Genomic DNA, 22,742 nt, shown 5'->3' with positions numbered 1-22,742 from the left:
AATATATCAAAAGCATGTTGATAGTTATCAAGCTGTGATTTTGAGGTAGAGCTCTCGTTTCTTATAGTTATTTTAGTGATTGTGTGTTACATTTGGCTGAAGAGTGACAACACAAACTCTCTGAAGCTGTTTCATTAAAAAATAGCAGCAGATTTAGAGGGCAAACAACATTTGTGGTGAAACTTTAACTTTGACCCCAATATGGATAGTAGCATCAAACTGCCATGTCCTTGACATGTGGCGTGTTGTATATAGAATGAGTGAGTTAAAATTTAACGTCGCATCGGCATTATTTCAGCCATATAGCGACGAGAACAAGTTGACATATACAATTTAGTCATACATACAAAGTTACATTAAAAAACAAATTGTATCGAACACAAAATGTATCAAATATATTTGGGCATAACAATATTATTTATACAGTGTATGTATAGTGTAGGATGCTTGTAGTCCTTTACTTTTTTTGGAAAGGTCGGTCTTTTAACTTGAGGGAATGTTTGAAAGATCCATTTTCCAATTTTACAACAAGCTTGGAATTGTTCCTTTTTCTACCAGTGATTTAACATGGACTCCAGCTACGTGGTCTTCCTTGACACGTGGGTTGTTGTGTGTCTTTCTATAAAGCTCGTATTTTGATTATTTATTTTCATTTTTCAATACTTTAAAATGATCACGGTTATTTAGGTTTTTGAGTGTACCTCTGAATGGCATAGCTCAGTCAGAACCCCTAACAAACGTTATGAAGAGAGAATACTTTGGCTGTTAGGTGAGTTTATTATCGTTCTCCGTATTTCTGACACCGTAACACAATAAATACATTACAGTGCGGACCCGTGAAGATTCCAGGGTAGAATAGGTCTTCAGCAACCCATGCATGCCGAAAAAGGTGACTATGCTTGTCGTAAGAGGCTCCTATCGTTCGGGATCGGTGGTCAGGCTTGCCGACTCTGTTGATGCATGTCATCGATCCCAAATGCGCTGTTCCGATGATCATGATATTTATTAATCACTGGATTGTCTGGTCCAGACTCGATTATTTACAGACCGCTGGAAATCTTGCTAGGTGCGGCGTTATACAACAAACCAACCATTACATAGCAATGTATCGATACGTAGATCTATATATCAACTGGAGTATATACACAACCAGTGATAGTGCAGTGGATTTTATTTTGCTGTCTGCACCGGAACCTGTCACGGTATTACTACCGGGTACCCTGACAGTAACCGCCCGCCCACGTCTTCTCCCGTCAGCCGACCTGGAAACAAGCAATACATACATTTAACTTCATAGCTCAGATAGTATCCAGAAACCTTTGCCTCGGTACTGTTTATTTTGAATAGGAAATTCTAAATCAGAAACTGGCATGAACCGCAATTTTCAAGGGCTACAGGTTTACATCAATGTCTAAGATACGGTACGTTGATAATTTGCATATACATGTTAAGTGTGTGAATTATACATAAGTCTAACGTAGTTTATGTTTCTTGTGAGGATGTATGAGTGTATGTTGTTCTGTAGCGGACTGTAAAAAAAATGAATCTGGGTCAGGCAAACCATTGACTGAAGGCATGTGCGATTACCTATGCATTCGAGGCACGATTACACGCCATCGGGATAGTTACCGAACCTGCCACCTGATCGACTCTTTCGACAAGAATTTGGTTACTGGTGACCGAATCTAACTTGAAACAGTCAGCAAAGCTATCGTATACACACGAGGTTGAGAGACGTGGGATAGCCTAGTATTTCGTCACTTTGAAGGATCAGGTTCGATAGGTAAAACCTATTTCTAATCTCCGTCTGGTATAGCAGAAATATTACCCAACTCTCTTATCGAGAATATTGTTACAGACATCCGTGATTGGTCACTGTCAGAATATTTTTACGTACTTCAGCGACACGAGGACTGTTTCCCCCTGATTAACCGTCATTTCCATTGATGCCGTCTGCCAGCTCTTTCCGCCGTCGGTGCTTGTTTCCAAAGCGAGGCCAGGGAATGGCGACTTAAGATTTAGTCGACCGTTATTATTTCTGAAAACATAAAAGTTTGATCTTCACAGATCGCAAGCAACCAGCGTTAGGACACCACACTATAGACCATGGAGACTTTGTACCTCTGATACCTGGATGGTACCCCAGCAGGATTTACACCATCACTCTAGCTGCTGAGGATTGTTTGCAAGTTAAGACGGTAATTTTAAAATAATCACAATTTCACACATTATGGTAATACTCCAGTTATACTATAAAAGCGACAAAAATTCCAAAAACACAAAAACTATCTGCTAAATCATAAGCATGTTTGTAAATCACTTTATGATAGTAATGACACCAGGAGTACGCAGAATGGTGCGCGCATCGTGCCACACCGAAGGCATTTGCAAAGGTAAGTCCACAGTCCATCTGAACACACACTTGAATATAATTATGCTGTAAGTTTTTAAAAGAACGCTTTTAAAAGTAGAATATTTGTTATTTTCATTGTGGCTAAATTTACGGACAATCGCCAGCAAATGAAGGGATGGTGTAAAACCTGCTGGGTCCATGCAGGTAGCAAAAGTACTGCAAGTCGCCATGGTCCCTAGTATGGAGATCTAACTTCAGTGGCTGGCGATCTATAGCTCGTTTAATATCATGTACTGGTATGTATTGTGAGATATGTTTATGGTTCTACACTAGTTTTAAATAAAAACTGAAAAGTACTTATTATACTGTCCTTCGACAAAAGGTTTTTACAAAGTCTTAAAATATATATTTTCAATGTAGTGCTATATGGCAGTGTATTTCATAGTTTAACAATGATTGTAACGGTCTTGCATTGTTTTTGTTGAAATTCGGTAGACGTTCATTGCAATACAAATTATACACAATTAACTGCATTGTATTTGAGGCAATGCAAGTAAATTCTGTCATGTTCTAGTACCGTTAGACTGGCATGGACACTGTATGGAAACTTCGAATAGCTGTGTATATAGTGGGACAAGAGCGTGTTTACATATCTCTCATGCATGTTCATCAAGTCAAGACCAGCTTTCATGTGAGGATCGCTCATCATCCCTGATTCCCTGCCTTGCCCATCCCGGAAGCTTGACCACTGTCGCCGCTGGATGAATATATATTATTTTCACTGACTTTTGCTATCACCGCTGTAATTTTGTATTTGTTAGTGACCACTGCCATCATATTATTTATTGCCGTTGAATATTGTACTACCACTCTATTGTTTACTGACATTGTAATTGCCGTGCAGTAATTTGTATTGATTTATAAATTTAGTGAATTTGTAATACATTTGTTAATTGTGTACCGTTTGTTGGTTTCACACTAACTTCGTTTAAGAATATATTTCTTGGTTAACATTGTTTCAGTTTAGAAATCGACACGTAACAGTAGTACTTTCTCTCGTTACGATATGGCTGCAATATTGCCGATGTGACGTTAAATGGTTGCTGGCGATCTATAGCCCATATTGTGTTGTAAAATAATTTCTGCTTTTAAATGTTCTCAACCAGTTGAAATCGCAACTGTTGTGTAGTTATTATACTGTCCATCGCTAAAAGGATTTATTCAATCTCTAAATATATTCATCATAGTTCTCGTCACGATGTGGCTGAAATATTGCCGATGTGACGTCCAAGTTTAACTCACGCACACATTTCTAAATGTAAATGTCGCTGACTGACAAACTCGCTTACTTACTTACTTTTCACTCAAATATCAACAAACCTTGCACCAGGGGGCGGCACCCGGTAAGTGATGTTAAGTTTATCAAGGGCAGGTAACTCCTGGTATCCTAACGAGTTTGCAAAGTTTATCCAATCTTTTCGTTTTTCTTTGTTGCGCATCTCTGCCTCCATTATGTCCTCCCATGCTGCCTTGTGCCACGCCCTTTCCGCTAGGGCAATTATCCTCGGGAATATCATATAGAACAGGTTGTCCTGAGTTCGAACCGTCTCGGTCCATAAGTTACCTTGCATTCCTGAAAGGTCAATGATGCAAATAAATTACATAAATTAAACACAGGTATGTCAACTAAACTAAAACGACAACGTTAAGATGCGCATTTCATCAGTAGTTGCTTTATATAAGAGTGACTGAGTTAAAATGTAACGTCGCCTGACCACCCGTTCCCGTTAGTCGCCTCTTACGACAAGCATAGCTTTTACGGCAAGCATGGGCTGCTGAAGACCTATTCTAGCCCGGATCTTCTCGGGTCGCATCATACATGTGATCAGTACCCGAGCATCTAATCTGCCGCCCTTTCATAATATTTGAACATACCTCAGGTTGTTACCAAATAAGCTTACTATGAACACGAGTTCCTCCTCTTGACATACTGACCAACACTACCTTAAACATCACGTGCACATTCTGGTCCGATGAAGTCGAAGTGAGGTTCAAGGTTCTTCCTCAACCATAAGGTCTAACATGACTTACCAACAACATTTTCCGGTTTTGTAAGTGGTGTACACTTGCTACCGTCCTTGCCGCATAGTTCTTCTTTTGTCATGGGGTCGCCGCTGCGCCGGACGTCCACGTTCTCATAAACGGTGTCCGGCATATACCCGAACGTCTTCCCGGTGTCGGTGAAACGGGTGGCCCAGTAGTACCCGCTCTCTTCTGGGTCCGGCTCATACGGGTGGTCGAAGTACAGGTGGGTCGCATGCGCCAGAACAACCTGACAGCGAAGAAGGAATAAGTGTGAGGCCGATAGGAACAGTGTCTTTGTTCCTGGTCTAGTGTTCGAGCGTCCGACCAGAGAGCAGAAGGTCGGGGGTGCGATCCCCGCCCGCGTCATACCAAAAGACGTTAAAAGATTGTACTTGTTACCCTGATAGTCTCTCGGCATAAGATGCTTAAACAAGGACTGGTCGGCTCGAAGTCATTGTACTGTGTCTGAGTGATTCATGTTAAAGTGCGGCATGGTATCTCGGTGGACTACCCTTATAAAATCGGCATTATAGCTAAAATGGATAGAATTATCATAAAAACGCCCGCATGTTATCAGAAATGAGCGGGCCACTGTAACTTGATAATGCCCTCATATTACTTGACGATGGGCCATTATCACGCCCGTTGTTAGGTGACGTCATAGGATAGGGATAGGTGACGTAACGTTCAATAGTGACGCCATCTGGTTTGTTCTATGACGTTTCCATATTTGTAAAAGTGGGTCAGTGACATTCGTGTTGATTGCAGTAAATGTTTTAAAATCGACATTGTTGTTTATTTGATAACAAATTCCAACCATTTTAGCTATAATAACGGTAACGCTATTTTTCAGGGCATTATCATTTGCAGAAGCCCTCGGTCTTTTCAACTGCCCTCCTTCGTCGGGCAGTTAATGGAACACCTCGGGCTTCTGCAAATGATAATGCCCTGAAAAATAGCGTTACCCTTATATTAGTCGGGACTAGTACAAGCAGCCACACGCATAACCGTGCATGTACCTCGCTATATAAGTAAAACAAACTAAAACGCAACGTTAAATCTAATTTTACCGCACCCAACCATTAACAGGATGTGAATAATTTGACGAGCTGTTGGCACAGCAAATATCAGGCTCACAAGACTTATTCGGGAGTTTGACATAAGTGAGTTGTATATTTACCCTATCGAGCTCTGTTGCTTCTGTTCTCTACCTAATTACCCGCAAATCATCCTAAACGTTTGTTTGTTTGTTGCTCAACAGAGCTCTAAACGTTATTCCAACCATATCACAGAAACCTAATATGAAGAACAGATTGAGCCTGGGCCAGACACACCAGTGATTGTATTATGAACCATGCACACCGTTGGTGCACGATGACACGCATTCAACAAAGCCATCGAGCCTGACCTGACAATTTAGGGTCCATTTATATGTTTTCGCCTCATGCGATAAACAGACGTTACATTGAACCAGGACTCTTTACGAGGTTGGTCTTGTATAGCTGATAATCGTACCAGGGGCATACCCTGACTCATTCACTAATTACCTATAGAGATAATAAATATGATTCTCTCCTTGGCTCATTCTAAAGCCATATCACCTTGATCTAGCTAATACATATATGTTTGTTCACCTCGACCTAAATTGAGAATTATTTTGAATCACCTTATATCCTGCGTTGGCCAGTCTGTACGCCCGAGTTGAAACACCCCACTCCCATACGTTGTCCCACGCATACGCCAACACATCCTGACTTCCCAGGAGTTCTTTATTAAAGGGTTCGAACACGGACTCCATGAGACCATCCTCCCATCCTCCGAGATTCAAGTTGTGGAGATTCGTGATGTTGGCGACATTCCTCGTGAAGTGTTCCTTCAGACTGACATTGGCTCTCAACAGCGCCTGACAAGCTGGCGATTTCTTCCACGCGCCACTAGCAACTTCATCACCTCCAAAATGGAAAGTCTTCAGAGGACTGATGTCTTTGTGCATGTCAATAAACATGTCAACTATGTATTTGATAAAACTGTAAGTTGAATTTATACACGGGTTGATGGCGTTGTCCTTGAACATTTGCACTGAGATATAATTCGATGGGTCGTCAAGGTCGACCAGTCTGTACGTGTCGGCGTTGTCAATGTCTCCGATGTCAAGGAGGCGCTGTCGTCTGGCGTGCATGGCGAATATAGCTGCATGCGCATGTCCGGGCGAGTCTACTTCCGGTATGACTTCAATATGACGGGCACTAGCGTATCGCAGAATGTCTTTGTAGTCGTCGACCGTGTAAAATCCTGACCCGGAAGTAGTAGTGTCGGGACCTGATCCAAGTTGGGAAAGGACGCATTTCTCTTCTTCGATGTCATGGCATCTCTTACCTCCAAGCTGAGAACATAAAGAAAAATATGACAGGATGGTGCACTTAATCCTTAGACAAGTTAGTAGTTACATATTGAATCTGGGTTATGCATTGCGACTGAAACAATTAGAACTGTCAATAAATAGCTTAAGACGGCACCTACTCATATGTTTTGACGTAATGACATCACCTGACTTGGTTGATGGAATGAGTATACCAAATGCGTGGATCGATGATCATGACGTCAAATCCCTGGATTGTCTGGTCCAGACTCGATTATTTACAGACCGCCGTCATATACAAATGTAGCTTGAATATTGCTGATCGCGGCGTTAAATAACAAACAAACATTTGGACATAGATTGTTCCAATATTATGGTGCTGAACTACGGAATCAACTGCCGCTCGAACTGTCAGCATCGTCTCTAACATCATTCATGTCTTGGCTGAATAGACAGTATAGACATTGTAAATACATCTTCGTGCCATATAGGCATTCACTGAATGTATGGAACTTGGCGCCATAGAAATGTACTTAATATGATTATTATTATTATTATTATTTTACAAAATGTCCACCATGTCTAGAATCTCTACCATGTAGCCACCACTTAATGACTCTATCACTCTATCACACACTTACTCACCTGAGTGAGCTCCTCCATGTCTAGAATCTCTACCATGTAGCCATCACTTAATGACTCTATCACTCTATCACACACTTACTCACCTGAGTGAGTTCCTCCATGTCTAGAATCTCCACCATGTAGCCATCACTTAATGACTCGGTCACTCTACCACTCACTTACTCACCTGAGTGAGCTCCTCCATGTCTAGAATCTCTACCATGTAGCCCCATCCCTTAATGACTTGGTCACTCTACCACTCACTTACTCACCTGAGTGAACTCCTCCATGTCTAGAATCTCTACCATGTAGCCATCACTTAATGACTCTATCACTCTATCACACACTTACTCACCTGAGTGAGCTCCTCCATGTCTAGAATCTCTACCATGTAGCCATCACTTAATGACTCTATCACTCTATCACACACTTACTCACCTGAGTGAGCTCCTCCATGTCTAGAATCTCTACCATGTAGCCACCACTTAATGACTCTATCACTCTATCACACACTTACTCACCTGAGTGAGCTCCTCCATGTCTAGAATCTCTACCATGTAGCCATCACTTAATGACTCTATCACTCTATCACACACTTACTCACCTGAGTGAGCTCCTCCATGTCTAGAATCTCTACCATGTAGCCCCATCCCTTAATGACTTGGTCACTCTACCACTCACTTACTCACCTGAGTGAGCTCCTCCATGTCTAGAATCACAACCATGTAGCCATCACTTAACGACTCGGTCACTCTACCACTCACTTACTCACCTGAGTAAGCTCCTCTATGCCTAGAATCTCTACCATGTAGCCATCCCTTAATGACTCGGTCAATCTACCACTCACTCACCTGAGTGAGCTCCTTCAGACCTGGAATCTCCACCCTCCAGCCCTCGTCCTCCGTCAGATGGAAGTGGAACTTGTTTAGTTTGTACATGGCCATGGCGTCCAGCAGTTTCATCACCGACTCCTTCCCATGGAAGTTCCTGCCCACGTCCAAATGCATCCCCCTGTATGCGAACCGGGGTGCGTCCTCTATGGTGCTCTTGTACAACTTGCCGTCAGAGCTGGACTTGAGAGCGAGGCTGAGCAGGGTCTGTATACCATAGAAGATGCCGTCAGATGTGTTGGACCAAATTCGGATGACCTCATTGACAGGATCAACGGTCAGAGAGTATGCTTCTGAGGATGAGGCTATTTTTCTGTTTATGATGACTTGCGGGTCTCTCTGGAGAAGCTGGATGTAGCCACGAGGTGGTGGAGCTGATGTGCTGACATTGATGGCAGAGTAACCTCCTTTGGAGAGCTCGTCTGGATTCAAATATAGCATTGCATTACACTCTTTTAAATCACTGATACTACAGGGCAACCGGGTGTCCTGACCATCCTCGTGTATCCAGGGTATACATTCTACAGACGGAACCTGATACAAACTGACATGGTGGTACGCGTCGCAGCAAATAATACATTACAGGTGTTATGAAAAAGTATCTCCTGAAACGTGGTTGAAACACCAAAATATTTAAATTGTATCTTACTTTTATAATAAGCTATCTATGAAGTTATTGTTAGAGTAAAAAAAAAAGAAGAAATAAAATGATGCTTTGTTTCAATGATAAGTCGAATGCTGACTCCCCTTCTCCTATTGAGATATCGTGATGGGTTTTAACTATTTTAAACAGTTGGACAAAATATAAATTTCATTCATAATGTCTGATAATGATATGTAGGCCGGGGGAAATGTTTGTATCGACTGGCTACCACACATATATATTTATGTATTTGAAAATCACTTGGTCATAGCACTACATCAAGTCCCTTTCTCAACATCTAGACCCGTGAACACCTGGGTAGAGAATAGGTCTCCAGCAACCCATGCTTGTCGTAATTGCATAGAACAGTGCTCATGATGTCAATCCCTGGATTGTCTGGACCAGAGTCGATTATTTACATTACTTGAATAATGCTGAGCGCGGCATTCAACAACAAACAAACAAAGAAGCAAGCATCTTGACCTCTACTGACCTTTGAGGAAGTCGGCGTCAGCTTGGAACAAAGGGTCAGTAGTAATGGTTTTAATTGCTGACGTCATCATTTCAAGATTATCATCCATCACCATGGTAACTGGAGTAGGAATAACTGGATGTTGAGATGATCCCAGGTCAGTTATGTCCTGGGCCATTCCATATCTTACAGCAGGGGAGTACGGGTCGTACCTGAGACATTGGACACACTCACTAGAATATTATTAACAATGCCACAACATAACAATAATGTAACAAACACTGACACCGCTTACAATCGGTTGGTTTAATCTTTGGTCGATGGACGAATGGAAACTATAAATATAAAAACAAATTTAGACCGTTACATTTTGTTAAAGAAGGGTCGGTAGGATATGATTTTTTTTCATTTGGCATTTTTGCGATTAGAGTGTTTCAGGGAACACAGCTACACACTGCTTACAGCATAGGAGAAGCTATAAATAATGTCATGTCTACAATAGCTGCTTGGGGCGAACATTTATTCTTCTCGGGGTATTGTCAGTGAGATTGTAAGGCTTTCCATCCTTCAAAACCATTATGTTAGGCGATTTACGGTAAATAAATTACCGACAGCATACCCTAAAATCAAAACCACAATAAAAGTATCTCCTAATACAAATAATGTAATTCCTTTACCTGTCTTTCAGATCAGGAGTGTCATACCGCTTCCATTGGTTGACTGTTGTAAAGTCCTTCACAAACTCTAACCCAGGTCCCTTGGTACTGGCGATAGTGCGAGCCTTCAGTCCTTCCGCCCACATATACCAGTTAGGCATCATATCCGTCTTTGACACAGACCAGTTCTGAACCCGGAACTTAAGTTTCCGTACCTGGTTCGACTTCAGTGGTTTAAACTCAGATGTTGGCTCCATCTTGAACAAGCATCCTTTAATGTGTTTGATGGTCATCCGCTCGAGTGTCAGTTCTGGCTGGTCATCAGGTACCATGTAGATGCTGCAGTAATAGATGCCCCAGTTGCCTTTGACAACATCTTGTGTACCCGTGTTCTTTAGAGTGACTTGGGCAAGAAACGTGCTAGAGCCATCTTGGAAGTTATCCAAAACTGAGTAAGTGAGGACGATGTTTTCTGCCATGTAGTCAAGGACAGACTGGTCTACCAGCGGCGAAGGTTCGTCTGGAAGAAAAATTATTTTCCTTCTTTCCAGTTTCTACTACATTTCTACTACAAAGCACTGGATAGCTGGTTTTCATTTAGAAACTGTCCAACATGTCCAAACCTTGAGTTACCCTTCATTCGTACATGTCAAGACATTTGGCTTGCACTGTTCAACTTCATGAAATTCAAAACAATCTGAATAGGATCGAAAGCAATCAGCAACTGGCAAAATACACAATAGTTTTGCATCGCATGCAATAACGTTAACAGAAGAACATCCATTCCTCCTTTACCCAGAATGGCTCGAAATTTTACCATCTGAAACATGAACCATTTGACCAAATTACCAACATCAATTTAGGTGGTAGCTGACCTCACCAATATCTATCTTTATTCATCTTTGATCCCTAATCTTGTCAAATCTAGTACGACCTAGTCATGTCACCAAGACAATCATGAAACAAAAGGTTCTGTGTTGGTAGTACCCAGCTAACACATAACATTTTCAAAACATTTTCATGAGATTTCATTGTAGTTTCTCAAAAACATTTTCATCAAAAACATTTTATTAAAGATTAAGAAATGTTAATAAATGTTTTCAAAATGCTATTCAAGCACATTATAATATAACATAGGCGAACGTATTTCATAACATGTCATAACAATGTTTTCAACACGTTGCAGAAATGTTATGCCAGAACATATTTTTTAAATGTTATCATCATGTTTTAAAACTTGGTGTACACATGTCAAATCATTAGAATGAGGTGTAAGTGTTTTACAATTATTCAAAATGTAATTGAAATGTTTCTTTAGTGTTATTTAAAAATATCATGTTATTATGTAGGCGAACATCATGCTATTATATGGCCGAAACTGTTTCATAACATGTTATTACAATGTTTTCAACACCTTGCAGAAATGTTATGTCAGAAGTTGACTAAAATAATTTTCGAAAGGTGTAAAAGCTTTCTAAAACTATTAAAATCTCCACAGAATTTATCTTGAAGTTCTTTGTTGACTGACTTTAGAGGACAGAGCATGAATTACCTTGTCGGCCTCTGATATAGTGTTTCCTGCAGAACACGCCTTATCATTTGTGTCGTGTTAACAGTTCGTTGGTGTTGTACGTTTGGAACATTGGCAGCTAAACACTGAGCTCTTTCGACGCCCTGGGTCGTTTTCAAAACATTTTATAAACGTTATTACTAAATTTGGCAGATAACGCTGCCAAAACTTTTCCGAAACCATACAAATTCGCGTGAATACGTTTTCAAATATATTTGCTAAATATTTCGCAAGAATATTTTTGAAACGTCACTGCATGACGAAAAAGACTGCGTCAAAGTGTCACACATTGTTAAGTTGAAAACTGTTTACTTTTCTATAGCTTGTATATATACCACCATTTTATCTATAGAATCATGATGTATCAGATTATAATTTGCTACAGAAAATATATCAATGCATTTTAATATATAATAAATTATAAAAAAACGTGGCCATAAGCCAAATATGATGCCCCTACGTAGAGTACAGTGTAACAACGAAAATATGGCATATGCTATTCATGGAAAGTAATATAAGTACCTCTGATATATCATCACATATCATACACGTGTGTTAAACAAATAAATATATGCATCAGATTAACAACATATCTTATAGGCTATAGTGAAAATGGCAAACATACATTATGAAAGACCTGGCCTGTTTACGTAGGTCACGGAATATCTGTTATAGGCTATAGTGAAAATGACAAACATACATTATGAAAGACCTGGCCTGTTTACGTAGGTCACGGAATATCTGTTATGGTCTCAGCCCGCCATGAGGAAGACATGTACCAAATTTCAGTGATCTCCCGTTAATCCTTTTTGGGGTGGGCGGAAAACAAACTTTTTACAGCACCTGGCCACTGACATGACAACAATATGTCAAAAAGAAAGTCCCCCTTTAAGATCTGCGTTGGAATAGGTCTTCAGCAACCTATGCTTGTCGTAAGAGGCGACTGACAGGATCGGGAGGTCAGATTCGCGGGCTTGGTTAATGTATGGCATGGTATCCCTGATGCTAAGATCATTGTTCCTTCAGGATGTCTGATTGAAGACTCCATTATTTACAAACCGCCGTTGTATTGCTGTAATATCGCTGAGTGCCGCGTTGAACAAACACCACCAAAACAAAACAAAAAAACCCAACAATTTCCAGCGCACTAATAGCGATATGCATGATATCACATCCCCAAGATGCCAAAGCATCGCATGGTTTCAAAAACAAAGTCAAATTCAGACAAGACTTTACAGCATCTCCAATTAGGGGCATTTACATACAAATGGCAAAAAAATGTCCGTGCTTTAAAAGTATGCTTTTTCGTCTGGTGTAAATATACTCCTCATGTGAACAATCATGGAATGATAACCCTTTGATTTAGGAAGAATTTAATTTTAAAAAATCTCTCTCTGTGTGTTTGTGTGTCTGTGTGTCAATAAGCGTGTCTATGGCTACTCTTACTTTTAACATGAGGCGTTCGTTTGACTATGTGTCATCACAGTTTTGTTGACGAAAACTTAAGTTACCCCCAACAACATAAGCTGTCATCATGTGCAGTAAGAACAAGTACATTGTTCACTTGATTAAGATACAAATGCCATTTAGAAAGTGGTCAAATCCCGGATTGGAGTCAGCCCCCCCCCCCCCCCCCCCAAAAAAAGTACGAGAATCTGTAGTTTACTGAGAAATTGTTATCCCAAATATAGTGAAATTTTTCACTCACTTCCTTGTAGTTTAACAACTCGGCTGAACCTCTGCATGTTGCTGGATCTGAAGTAGAGACATCCAGTGGTCATAGGACTTTCGATGCTGGGATTCAAACAGTTCAGTCACCGTCTATTTAAAATTCTAATGTATATTTATCTGAGAAACAGAATATATTTTCTGTTACTCCTCCAAGACATAACGTTATTTTCACTGATAGGATATGAATAGAATGGGATAAACTATTCTTTTTTGCGAAACACGAGGTCAAATAATTTTGTCTGAACACCTTTTCTGGACTATATTTTCTGAAGTCCTTCATCCAAATAATATCAATCCCTTATTGTCAGGCGTCAGTTACAAAACCAGTAAAATGATGTTTCAAGTTAATTAAAGTAAAATTGTCGAAATTATTGTTTGATCACATAGGACAGTAAGTTTGGGCAGGTGAAGCATAAGGGAAAAAACAGAATCAAGCAACTACAGGCCATAGTTGTACCCAATTGTGTTACATCGACATATTGAAGTTCTCCCTATGTCCAGCTCTATTCACCTAGTCCGGAGATGTAGAGTGTCCCACGGTTTGACCAGGACGTTGTTGTTGGCGACAAACCACGTGTTGCCGCCGTCCTTGCTGTACTGGACAGGCAGCCCGGGGTATGTGGTGGTCAGCTTCAGAAACCCGTTCTCTCCCCTGTAAATACAGTCGGATATTACAGTGTGTACATTGTCAGTTGATGCACTGGCTATATATAGAGAGACATATACTGTTCCCAAATATATTAAGACAAACCGATTCGTTCCATGATCACCCGATTCTTTCCAAGTCATGTCTGATTAACTATAATAACTTAAGAGATCACATGAAAGAAAATTCAGGGATCCCGGGGGCAGAATAGTCGGCTCTTGCGACAAGTATGGGGTACTGGTTATCTATTCTGCTTGATAATCCTCAGTGGCCCTGAGTGGGAATGAATACTATCAGCACATCAAAACGAAATACTCACACAGCTCCTGGTGGGGGAATTCTGTATTTAACACCGTCGGTTTCTAGACGCCGAAGTTCATAACGACCAATCAGTTTAGCGAAGGACTCCCAGTCCTCTCTCATGGCGGCCTTGCCAGCCTCGCTCTCACTCTCATCCTCCCATTGTGCCTTGTGCCACGCACGCTCAGCCAAAGAGAGCAGTCGAGGGAAAAGTCGTGAGTCCACCTGGTCTTGCGTCCTAGACGTTTCGGTCCATAAACAAGCTTGGAGTCCTAGAATTAAATAAAGAGTAAAAGTAAAGTTTGGCAACACTCACCCACAAGTCTGTAGGTATTTTTCTACAGATAGCTTGTTTCTGTTTCATACCGTTCACCAATCAAGCATCTAGTCAAGAGTAGGCCCATTTTCTATGTTTTCAATACTACTTTTTAATTATTAGAGACATAGGTTTCGTTTTGAGTTGGCTTTCCATCGCTTCCAACAACCTTTCAAAAGCATCACGGTATGACGAAGAGAAGTTTGAATGGGACAATATACTTCTTTAACCCCAACGACATCTATCCTGGATTGTCATAAGAAGGGATATGAAACGTACACATCAATCTACAATACCAAATGGTCCAAGTCATAATATTATCTTTAATATTATCATGCAGTTGCCACTAGTACATTAGCGTTTGAGAATCTTTGAGTCCTAATTGTTGATAGATGAACTTTTAAAGTACAGCTTCACTATTAACACAAACATGTTAATATTTATTTCTTACCGGCAATATTTTCTAGTCTTTGCAAGGGAGGACAACTCTCATCATTCACTCCACAAGCTTCCTCCCTCGTAAGAGTAACTCCTGACCGCCTCACCTCAATCAAAGAGTAGAGATTGTCGGGGGTAAAGCTGAATGTTTTCTTAGAGTCGGTAAATCTGGTTGCCCAGTAATAGCCTCTTTCTTCTGGGTCGGGCTCATAGGGGTGGTCCAGGTAGAGATGGGTGGCGTGAGCCATTATGACCTGTAGATAACATCAATCAACAAACTTTATCACACATTCACAGATCACAACACGAATTACAGAATCCGATCCCTGTATAATATCATATTCTTTACAGTAAATATCACCCCAAACGTCCACTCGATCGTTGATGCAATGAATCCATTGAAACAAACTCAACAGGACAATATAACAATTATCATTATAATCACAGTGACATATCAAATAAAATATGGACCCTGTAAGGTTCACTACCAGATCGTGACCAGGCAAAGATATGCTCTCATTTTAGTGACGGCAGGTTAGCGACTGGATCAGGATGTGGTCGGATGTTCCCTGTGACTGTTACTGCTTTATGGCTCTTGTTGTCCATATTATAAAATCGTTATAACAAACAAAACAGCTCATGATCATGCCAAGATCTGCTGTCGATTTTGTTCCTGCAGGTTCGCAACTGAATTGAGTCTTGGTGAGAATCCTCATCTTCTTTGTTCATGACTGGATCAATACCGGGTCAGCATCCACTCCGAATCTAACATCGAAAGGATCGTAATAGAGAAACATATACCTTATAATCATTTTTCTCCATGTTACTAATTGTGATGGATCGGGACTTGGTCAGAATCCTCATCTACTTTGATCGCAACTGGATCGTTATCCGGTCAGCATCCACTCTGAATCTAACATCGACAGGATCGTAATCTTGAAACATATACCTTATAATCCTTGTTCTCCATGTTCCTAAATTGTGAGTGGATCGCGACCGGGTCGGCAGCGTTTCCCAATCCAATATCGACGTAATCTTATACCTTATAACCCTTGTTGGCCATGTCGTACGCCCTTCCTCCTGTTCCCGACTCCCAAATGTTGTCCCAGGCGTAGCTATACACTTCTTCATTCCCCGCCAGGCTTCTGTCAAATACTTCATTTTGCTGCCTCACGAGGCCGTCCTCCCAAGCTGCCATATTTAGATTTCTTGCAACTGTCAGATTTGCCAATCGTGTGAAGAAGTACTCCTTGACCTGTCCAGTAGACACGGTGTTAGAGCCAAACAGGGTCTTGCAGGCTGTGGAATTGACCCATGCCCCGTTCCCAACCTCATCCCCTCCGTAGTGGTAGACTGTCAGTGGTTGAATGTCTTGATGTAACGTCACTACCTCTCGCATGACGTGGTCGATGAACCTAGAACAGACATTTGCTTGAGTAAATAAGGCGCATTACTTGAATTACGGATCGACCGAAATTTCACAAAATGTCAAAATTGTGAAATACAAAGTGTTCTTACCGCTGAGTTATTCTGCAATAAAACCCAATTCAACATGTTCAAACTTGGTTCATGAGATAAGTGAGATAATTCCCTTGTCATAACTTTACATACTTTTATTTCACTTCCACTTTCTTCATGCAAGAATGACGATCAAACAAGGTACCAGTATCCCACAAAACCATATCAGAGGAATCTTAACAGGATGGTTTAATTATATTTTGTCTCATTTAATCTGAGGGGCAAAAGAAAGTAGACCGAGTTTGTTATTTATGTATTTGTAACAATAGTTACAAAAGATGTCAATAGATAATCGATATTATCAGTCTGTAGTCAAGAACACCGGTATTTCTTCAGCAAATAAATACAGGATACTAAATTGAGGGGCAAAAGCAAGAATACCGAGTTTGTTTTTTGATGTATTTGAAAATTGAATTTTTTTTTATTAAGTTTGATTATGTCTATTTAAGCATCACTCATTCCTGCAGCAGTTTGTAAAAAGTACAAAGAAATTGGTTCAATGATGACATGGGTAAGACATGAATTTGCAACCAAATGACCACTACCATGTTTTAAAAGCAAATGTTCTGATTTTCAATTATAAGATGTCTAAGATACCTATAAGAAATTCTGGTTCTGAAAAAAATTCTATTATTTTTTAAACGTTTTAAATCAAAAAGTATTTTTCGAAAAATAATAACATGTAGAAGTAATCTCTGAGTGGTGACAAAGCGCAATTCATTGTTTAGATATAATATCACAAACATAAGATATTTTCAAAAATCAGACATGATACAATCAGCTGAGAGGTAGATCTTCTTTTGCTCCTCAGTTTAATATAAAAAATGTTACTCCAAAGTTGTTAATGTGACTTCTGATATGAACTGTTTCAAATTACGGCATTCAAAAACATTCCTTCATTCACTGATATGACCGCATCCGTGGTGCAATGGATAGAGCGCCTGCCAAGATATCAGTAGATGGATGGTTCATTCTCCAGGTCAAGTCATATATGTAGCAGTGGGCAGTTATGAGTGGGCACTTGCAAGCCTGCCTGGCGCTCGTCATTAAGGGATAAAAGAAGGATTTGTCGCCTCTGTGACAGTATCTATAACACGAGTAATATTTTATTTTATTTTCCATGCTTACGTGTAGGTAGATTCCAGACAGGGATTAATCGAGTTGTCTGTGAACATTTGTGCCGTGATGTAACTTGAATTGTCCCCTTCTTCAACCAAGAGGTACTTTCGGCCTTCCTCCTCCCGGCCTTGACCTTGAAGAATCTTAAACCTTGCCTCCATTGACTTCACGGCGGCGCGGGAATGCCCCGGCATGTCAAATTCCGGTATGACCTGAATGTGCAATCTGTTTGCTTCCTGTAGAATTTCCCTGTAGTCGGTTGTTGTGTAAAACCCGGAACCGGAAGTGGACGCTGTTGGACCAGAACCAATTTGTGGATACAGGCACGTCATTTCTGTGTGATCGAAGCATCTCTTGGAACCTATCTGCAAATTAAATTTTTTAGCTTCATATTTTTTATGACGGATCACTTTGTATCCATTTAAACCGTAATGATATTGTTATCGAGCATCATGCCCGGATTTGAGGGAAAAGACTCATTTTAGGACGTCGTCATATAATTGGAATATTGCAGCTTTGAACACACACCTACACACTTATTCTTGAAGATTTCAAGTATTCTGGAGGAGTTTTCTTTAATTTGTTTTATTAAAATATGGATTTAAACAGATACATATTCTGCCTTGCAAACTGTTTGTTCAAGTGTGTTCGGGTGTTATAGTGAAATATAGTGATTACTGTTTTCACCGCTCATATGAGAGGAACCCCAGATTGAAAGGGTTAGGTCTTACCGAAATATTCATTTTAAGGGCATCAAGCCAATAGCTACACCAGTCTGCTCTTTGCTGTGAACACAGTCAGAAACTCATCAATTTGTAAAGGTATAAAGGCAACAACGACCTTGGTATCATGTGTTTCAGCTCTCAATTAATTGATGTGATGTTGTTGATGGTTAATGATTTGAAGACAAACAAGTAATATAATTTCCGTGTGGGGTGAACGAAAATAACTTGTTCCGGAAGACTTTGTTTCTCTGATACGAGGCGAATATTATTCTTATAATTTGAGGACACCAGCTTTCCCAGCGAACAGTTGATGTGTTTGAGTGAAGCCGGAGACTTTTATTTTGCAGTATTTTTAAACAATTATATATTCAACACCTCCAAGGGAATATCACTATTTACTGATGAGACGCTTCTCACCTCAGTGAGTTCCTCCAGCCCTGGGATCTCCAGTCTCCAGCCCTCGTCTTCAGACAGGTGAAGGTGGAGCTTGTTTAGCTTGTACATCGCCATGTTACCCAAGAGTCTTAACACTTCCTCTTTCGATTGGAAGTTCCGTCCAACATCCAAATGGAGACCCCTGTATATCAATTACCAAACATTGGCATTCCTCGATCATAAATCGACAGGTGCACTAATACAATTGAGTCGATGGTGAAATTTATGCATATATCATATCATGTTTGTCATCGAGTCTGGACAAGCGGGTAAACACACTATCAGTGCCATGCTCCCGAAGCAAGCGTGTCCACTATCTTGTGTCAATGTCAAGTTTTTCCCTTGCCATTTCAAGCCGACCATCGCACATATCGATGTTCTAATCAGAGAACGTTTTTACAAAATCAACATCTGGGTTCCCTACGCGTAGTGCTGCTTTAGTCACAGCCATCGCCTGTCGAATTTGTGCGCGAAATATTCCGAAAATTAAGCGAAGACAAATATTTTCGATGTGTTCCAAAAAGATGTTTTCAACTCACACGACTCAATGCTTATCGCAGCGACTGAGATATAGTGCTAGTTTCAGACGACCCTTGTTGTGTGTTTCATGATCCGAACCAGCTCACCGATCTGGACTAACCGATGCTCGTTAGGAACTTACGTAAAGTAAGAAAACAGACCGAAAACTCCACCGTTAGTGGCAGTAATGGTGGTCAGAATGGCAACTAGATTGCCTGGTCAAGACTCCATTATATAGTGCCCTCATCCTATGGAAGGAACATAAGTGTTGCGTTTAGCCCCCCCCCCCCCCCCCCCCCCCCCCCCCCCATGCCAGTTGAGATGACACGCTGACTGGGAAGGACAGTTGTGGGATTGAAAAAATACATGTAGTTTGGTGTATTATATATCACCTGTATGAGTATCTCGGCGAGTCGATGATGTCCATCTTGTAGACCATGTTCCCTCTCTGAGACATGAGGCTGAGCAGGGTCTGAGCTCCGTACATCACCCCCGAGGCTCCTTGTCCCGTGATTTCAATCACTCTGTTGGTGACATCCACTGTCAGTCTGTACGCGTCGGGGCTGTTCGGGATCCCTCCCTCGGGAACAGCAACGTTGCCAATACGCATGCGTATGACGTTATTTCCGATGTCTGCACCACCGAGGTCAATATTGGACATCTCTGAAAAAGTTTGTTTTACAAATATAAATCGTCAACGCCAGAGAATAACTTGATTATCTGTCATAACCGTTTCCATTGGGCCTAAAAGGAAAAAAATCGGTGAAAATAATATGAATGGATCACTGAAAATCATTGATGACACCAGGTGTTCGCGAAAAGGGTAGGCATGTCCTGTCCTACAGGTAGCATCCGCCACTCGTACAATTTGCCTAAAATGCATGTTTATGTTTTCCTGACACCTCATAGCACTGCTCCTGCCAAAACATTTAATTGTTATTGCATCTCATCTCAAAGATTCCTGGCACGACGAAAGGTTAAAACTCTGCGCAGCGATTTCAGCAGCTCAGAACCACTAATCTGTAAAAGTACAATTCATATTGCGAAAAGAAGAATGTCTTCACAATTTATACCACTTTGGGGAATCCTTTTTTGTGTGTGTTTTTCAGCACGGCCAGCTTACGAAGTCACCACCAGGTTATCAACCGCTTTTGAATGTTCGATGACAAATATTTGCATGCATAATTATGCAACATTCAATTGATATGTACCTAATTCTTAATACGGAATTGTGTAATTGTGGTTTTTCTGTTGTGAATAAAGGTAAAAAAGAAGAAGTTTCGTTCTGATCGGAAACCATTCTGTTCGTCAGGTAGAAGCCCATGTTTTACTAGCAAAAAATAGGCAAAAATAAGAATTATTTATTTTTTCCTACCAGACTGGACCTGACATTTGAGGTGAGTTGAAATTTGGTTTAACGTCGCATTCAAGATTAATTCACGCACACGTCGACCTGCATGCACGTGTATCTGTTGCTGTTTGTACTAGTCCGGAATAGTGCTAACCATGCCGCAGTTTAATAAATAACATGGATATCCCACTCGGCCAGGGGATTAAACCACTGACGTTCCGCACTCCGGGAAGATGCTCTATCCACTACACCACTGAGGCAGCCACAAGATCATGAGATGAATGATAACAGATCCCCAGATAATGCTTTGGCAATCTTTTCACCCTATGAGTATATATCATTCATAGATTTCTTTGGTTTCAGACATTCAGTGCATTATTCACTGCGGTAGATACGGCATATGTGATGCCTGCATTCAATGGTCAATAAAGATCTGTAAAGGAATGCAAGTAAGCAAGTTCAACTGGATACATTGGGGAATTACCGACAGTGGGTTTGTCCATTTCTCCAGGGCTCGCGTTACGGTAAACCCACACCTATCCCTGGATGCATTCACCCGTGTTTCTCAAATGACCCGCCATTGATTTAACCTACCAATCAAATGTCAATTAAATTGAAAAAAAAATATAGTTAAGGCAGGTTACTCGTATTGCCTTGAAACCAAAGCCACCGCCAGTTTTCATTGACATGAAGACATCATTTCAATCAAGAGGTTTCTAGAGGTCTTTCTTTGCTTGCCAATTATTCACAAACTCTATCGTAATCACTTGGACTGGCCGCCATGTTGTAGATATCGCCAACCGAACATTAAGGCTGGTTTGTAACTCGCATTCTGATTGGCCCATTAGACTGAGTAGAGTAGCAAATCAAATTAGCTAATGAAAATCAAGGGCAGGTAATTTGAGATCGCAAGAACCACGGGAATGGATCCATGGGGATCAGTGTAGGTTTATAGAAATACGAGCACTGGAGATGGGAACGAGACGGACAATCAAATGTTTTTAACGTCGCATAGACAATATTCACGCTTGAAATAGCTGGCCTCGCTTGATAGGCTGTCAAGCGCATAAACCCTCCATGTATCTGCGTTGATGGTTAAGCTCTCCTCCTTGACCACCGTCATATTCAGGGGCTTGGGGATAATCCTGACTCCTCCCTTGTCGAAAGGGTCGGTCAAGTGGTTCCGTCTGTATCTCTCCTGTGGGGTGAAGGGAGCATACTTGTCCGCCGCGTATCGTTTCACCTGCTGCGGTTTAATGAAGTCGTCAACGAAAGACAACGCTTCCCCAACAGTGCTTTCTATCACCTTGGGTGCTAAACCAGGTGCCATTAAGTACCAGTTCGGCATCACACTTGTTTTAGCAACTTGCCAATACTTCACATAAAACTTGATTTTTCTGCTTGTGTAGGACGGTAGGTCAAGGAATGTGTCCGTTGGTTCAAGGCGAAAATGGGAACCTTGTAAATGGGTAACCTTGACCCCTTGACCCTCTAGGACAACCCCTTCCGGTCGGGGTAGGACATCGGGTTCTATCATTCTGATACAGTCGAAGTATATATTCCATTGCCCGGTTTTACCCAGGATAAACGGCCCTGTATTCTTCAGGGTCACCTCCGCGAAGTATTTGTTGTCGAACTCCAGATTGTCCTTGACCTTCCATCTGACCTGCAGAGTCTGGGCGAAGTTGTCCAGCATGTCTTGTGTCCAGACCTGGCAGCTGACCAGTGCTGGAACAGAGAACAGCAGGTGACAACACATAGTCAGGCATGTTTGTGAATTCAATATCTATTACTAATAAAACAATGTTTTTTAAGAAGTTTATTTCTTTGGCAGTAAATTATATTGGAAAAAAAGAGACAAGCCATAATCGCTTCTACTTTGTTCATCAAAATGAGTAAGGATTCCATATCGAAAACGAAAAGTGGTATTGTTTACGTTTTGTTTGTTTTTTTAATCACGAAAACAAACAATATATAACATATCAAGATATT

The 22,742-nt window shown here is 40.9% G+C and overlaps 1 protein-coding gene across 1 annotated transcript; it reads right to left on the bottom strand.

The window, feature by feature from the left end:
- Positions 1-1,093: 1,093 nt before the first annotated feature.
- Positions 1,094-22,509, bottom strand: LOC139460263 (uncharacterized). The gene is made up of 17 exons (XM_071241769.1): positions 21,777-22,509; positions 19,792-20,062; positions 18,863-19,022; positions 17,730-18,085; positions 16,126-16,498; positions 15,097-15,337; positions 14,349-14,601; positions 13,895-14,035; positions 13,361-13,407; positions 10,104-10,602; positions 9,448-9,638; positions 8,273-8,733; positions 6,105-6,821; positions 4,445-4,685; positions 3,734-3,986; positions 1,898-2,038; positions 1,094-1,262 (listed from the first exon to the last, which is right to left on the bottom strand). The coding sequence occupies exons 1-17, from the start codon at positions 22,507-22,509 to the stop codon at positions 1,094-1,096; spliced, it is 5,247 nt and encodes a 1,748-aa protein (XP_071097870.1).
- Positions 22,510-22,742: the final 233 nt, after the last annotated feature.

Source organism: Haliotis cracherodii, unplaced genomic scaffold (assembly GCF_022045235.1).
Source record: "Haliotis cracherodii isolate W230 unplaced genomic scaffold, xgHalCrac1.p SCAF_14, whole genome shotgun sequence".
In the NCBI taxonomy this organism is placed as follows: domain Eukaryota; kingdom Metazoa; phylum Mollusca; class Gastropoda; order Lepetellida; family Haliotidae; genus Haliotis; species Haliotis cracherodii.
Note: the sequence above shows the minus strand (reverse complement) of the source record. Positions and strands in the feature narration are given on the sequence as shown.

What these genes read in the sequence shown, in the direction of transcription:
- LOC139460263 (XM_071241769.1), bottom strand. Translation starts at nt 22,509, where the DNA reads ATGTGTTGTCACCTGCTGTTCTCTGTTCCAGCACTGGTCAGCTGCCAG. An exon ending in CGAGGCCAGCTATTTCAAGC is followed by an intron (nt 20,063 to 21,776) that starts GTGAATATTGTC and finishes AAACTTTTTCAG; the next exon opens with AGATGTCCAATATTGACCTC. An exon ending in GGCTGGAGGAACTCACTGAG is followed by an intron (nt 18,086 to 18,862) that starts GTGAGAAGCGTC and finishes TTTAATTTGCAG; the next exon opens with ATAGGTTCCAAGAGATGCTT.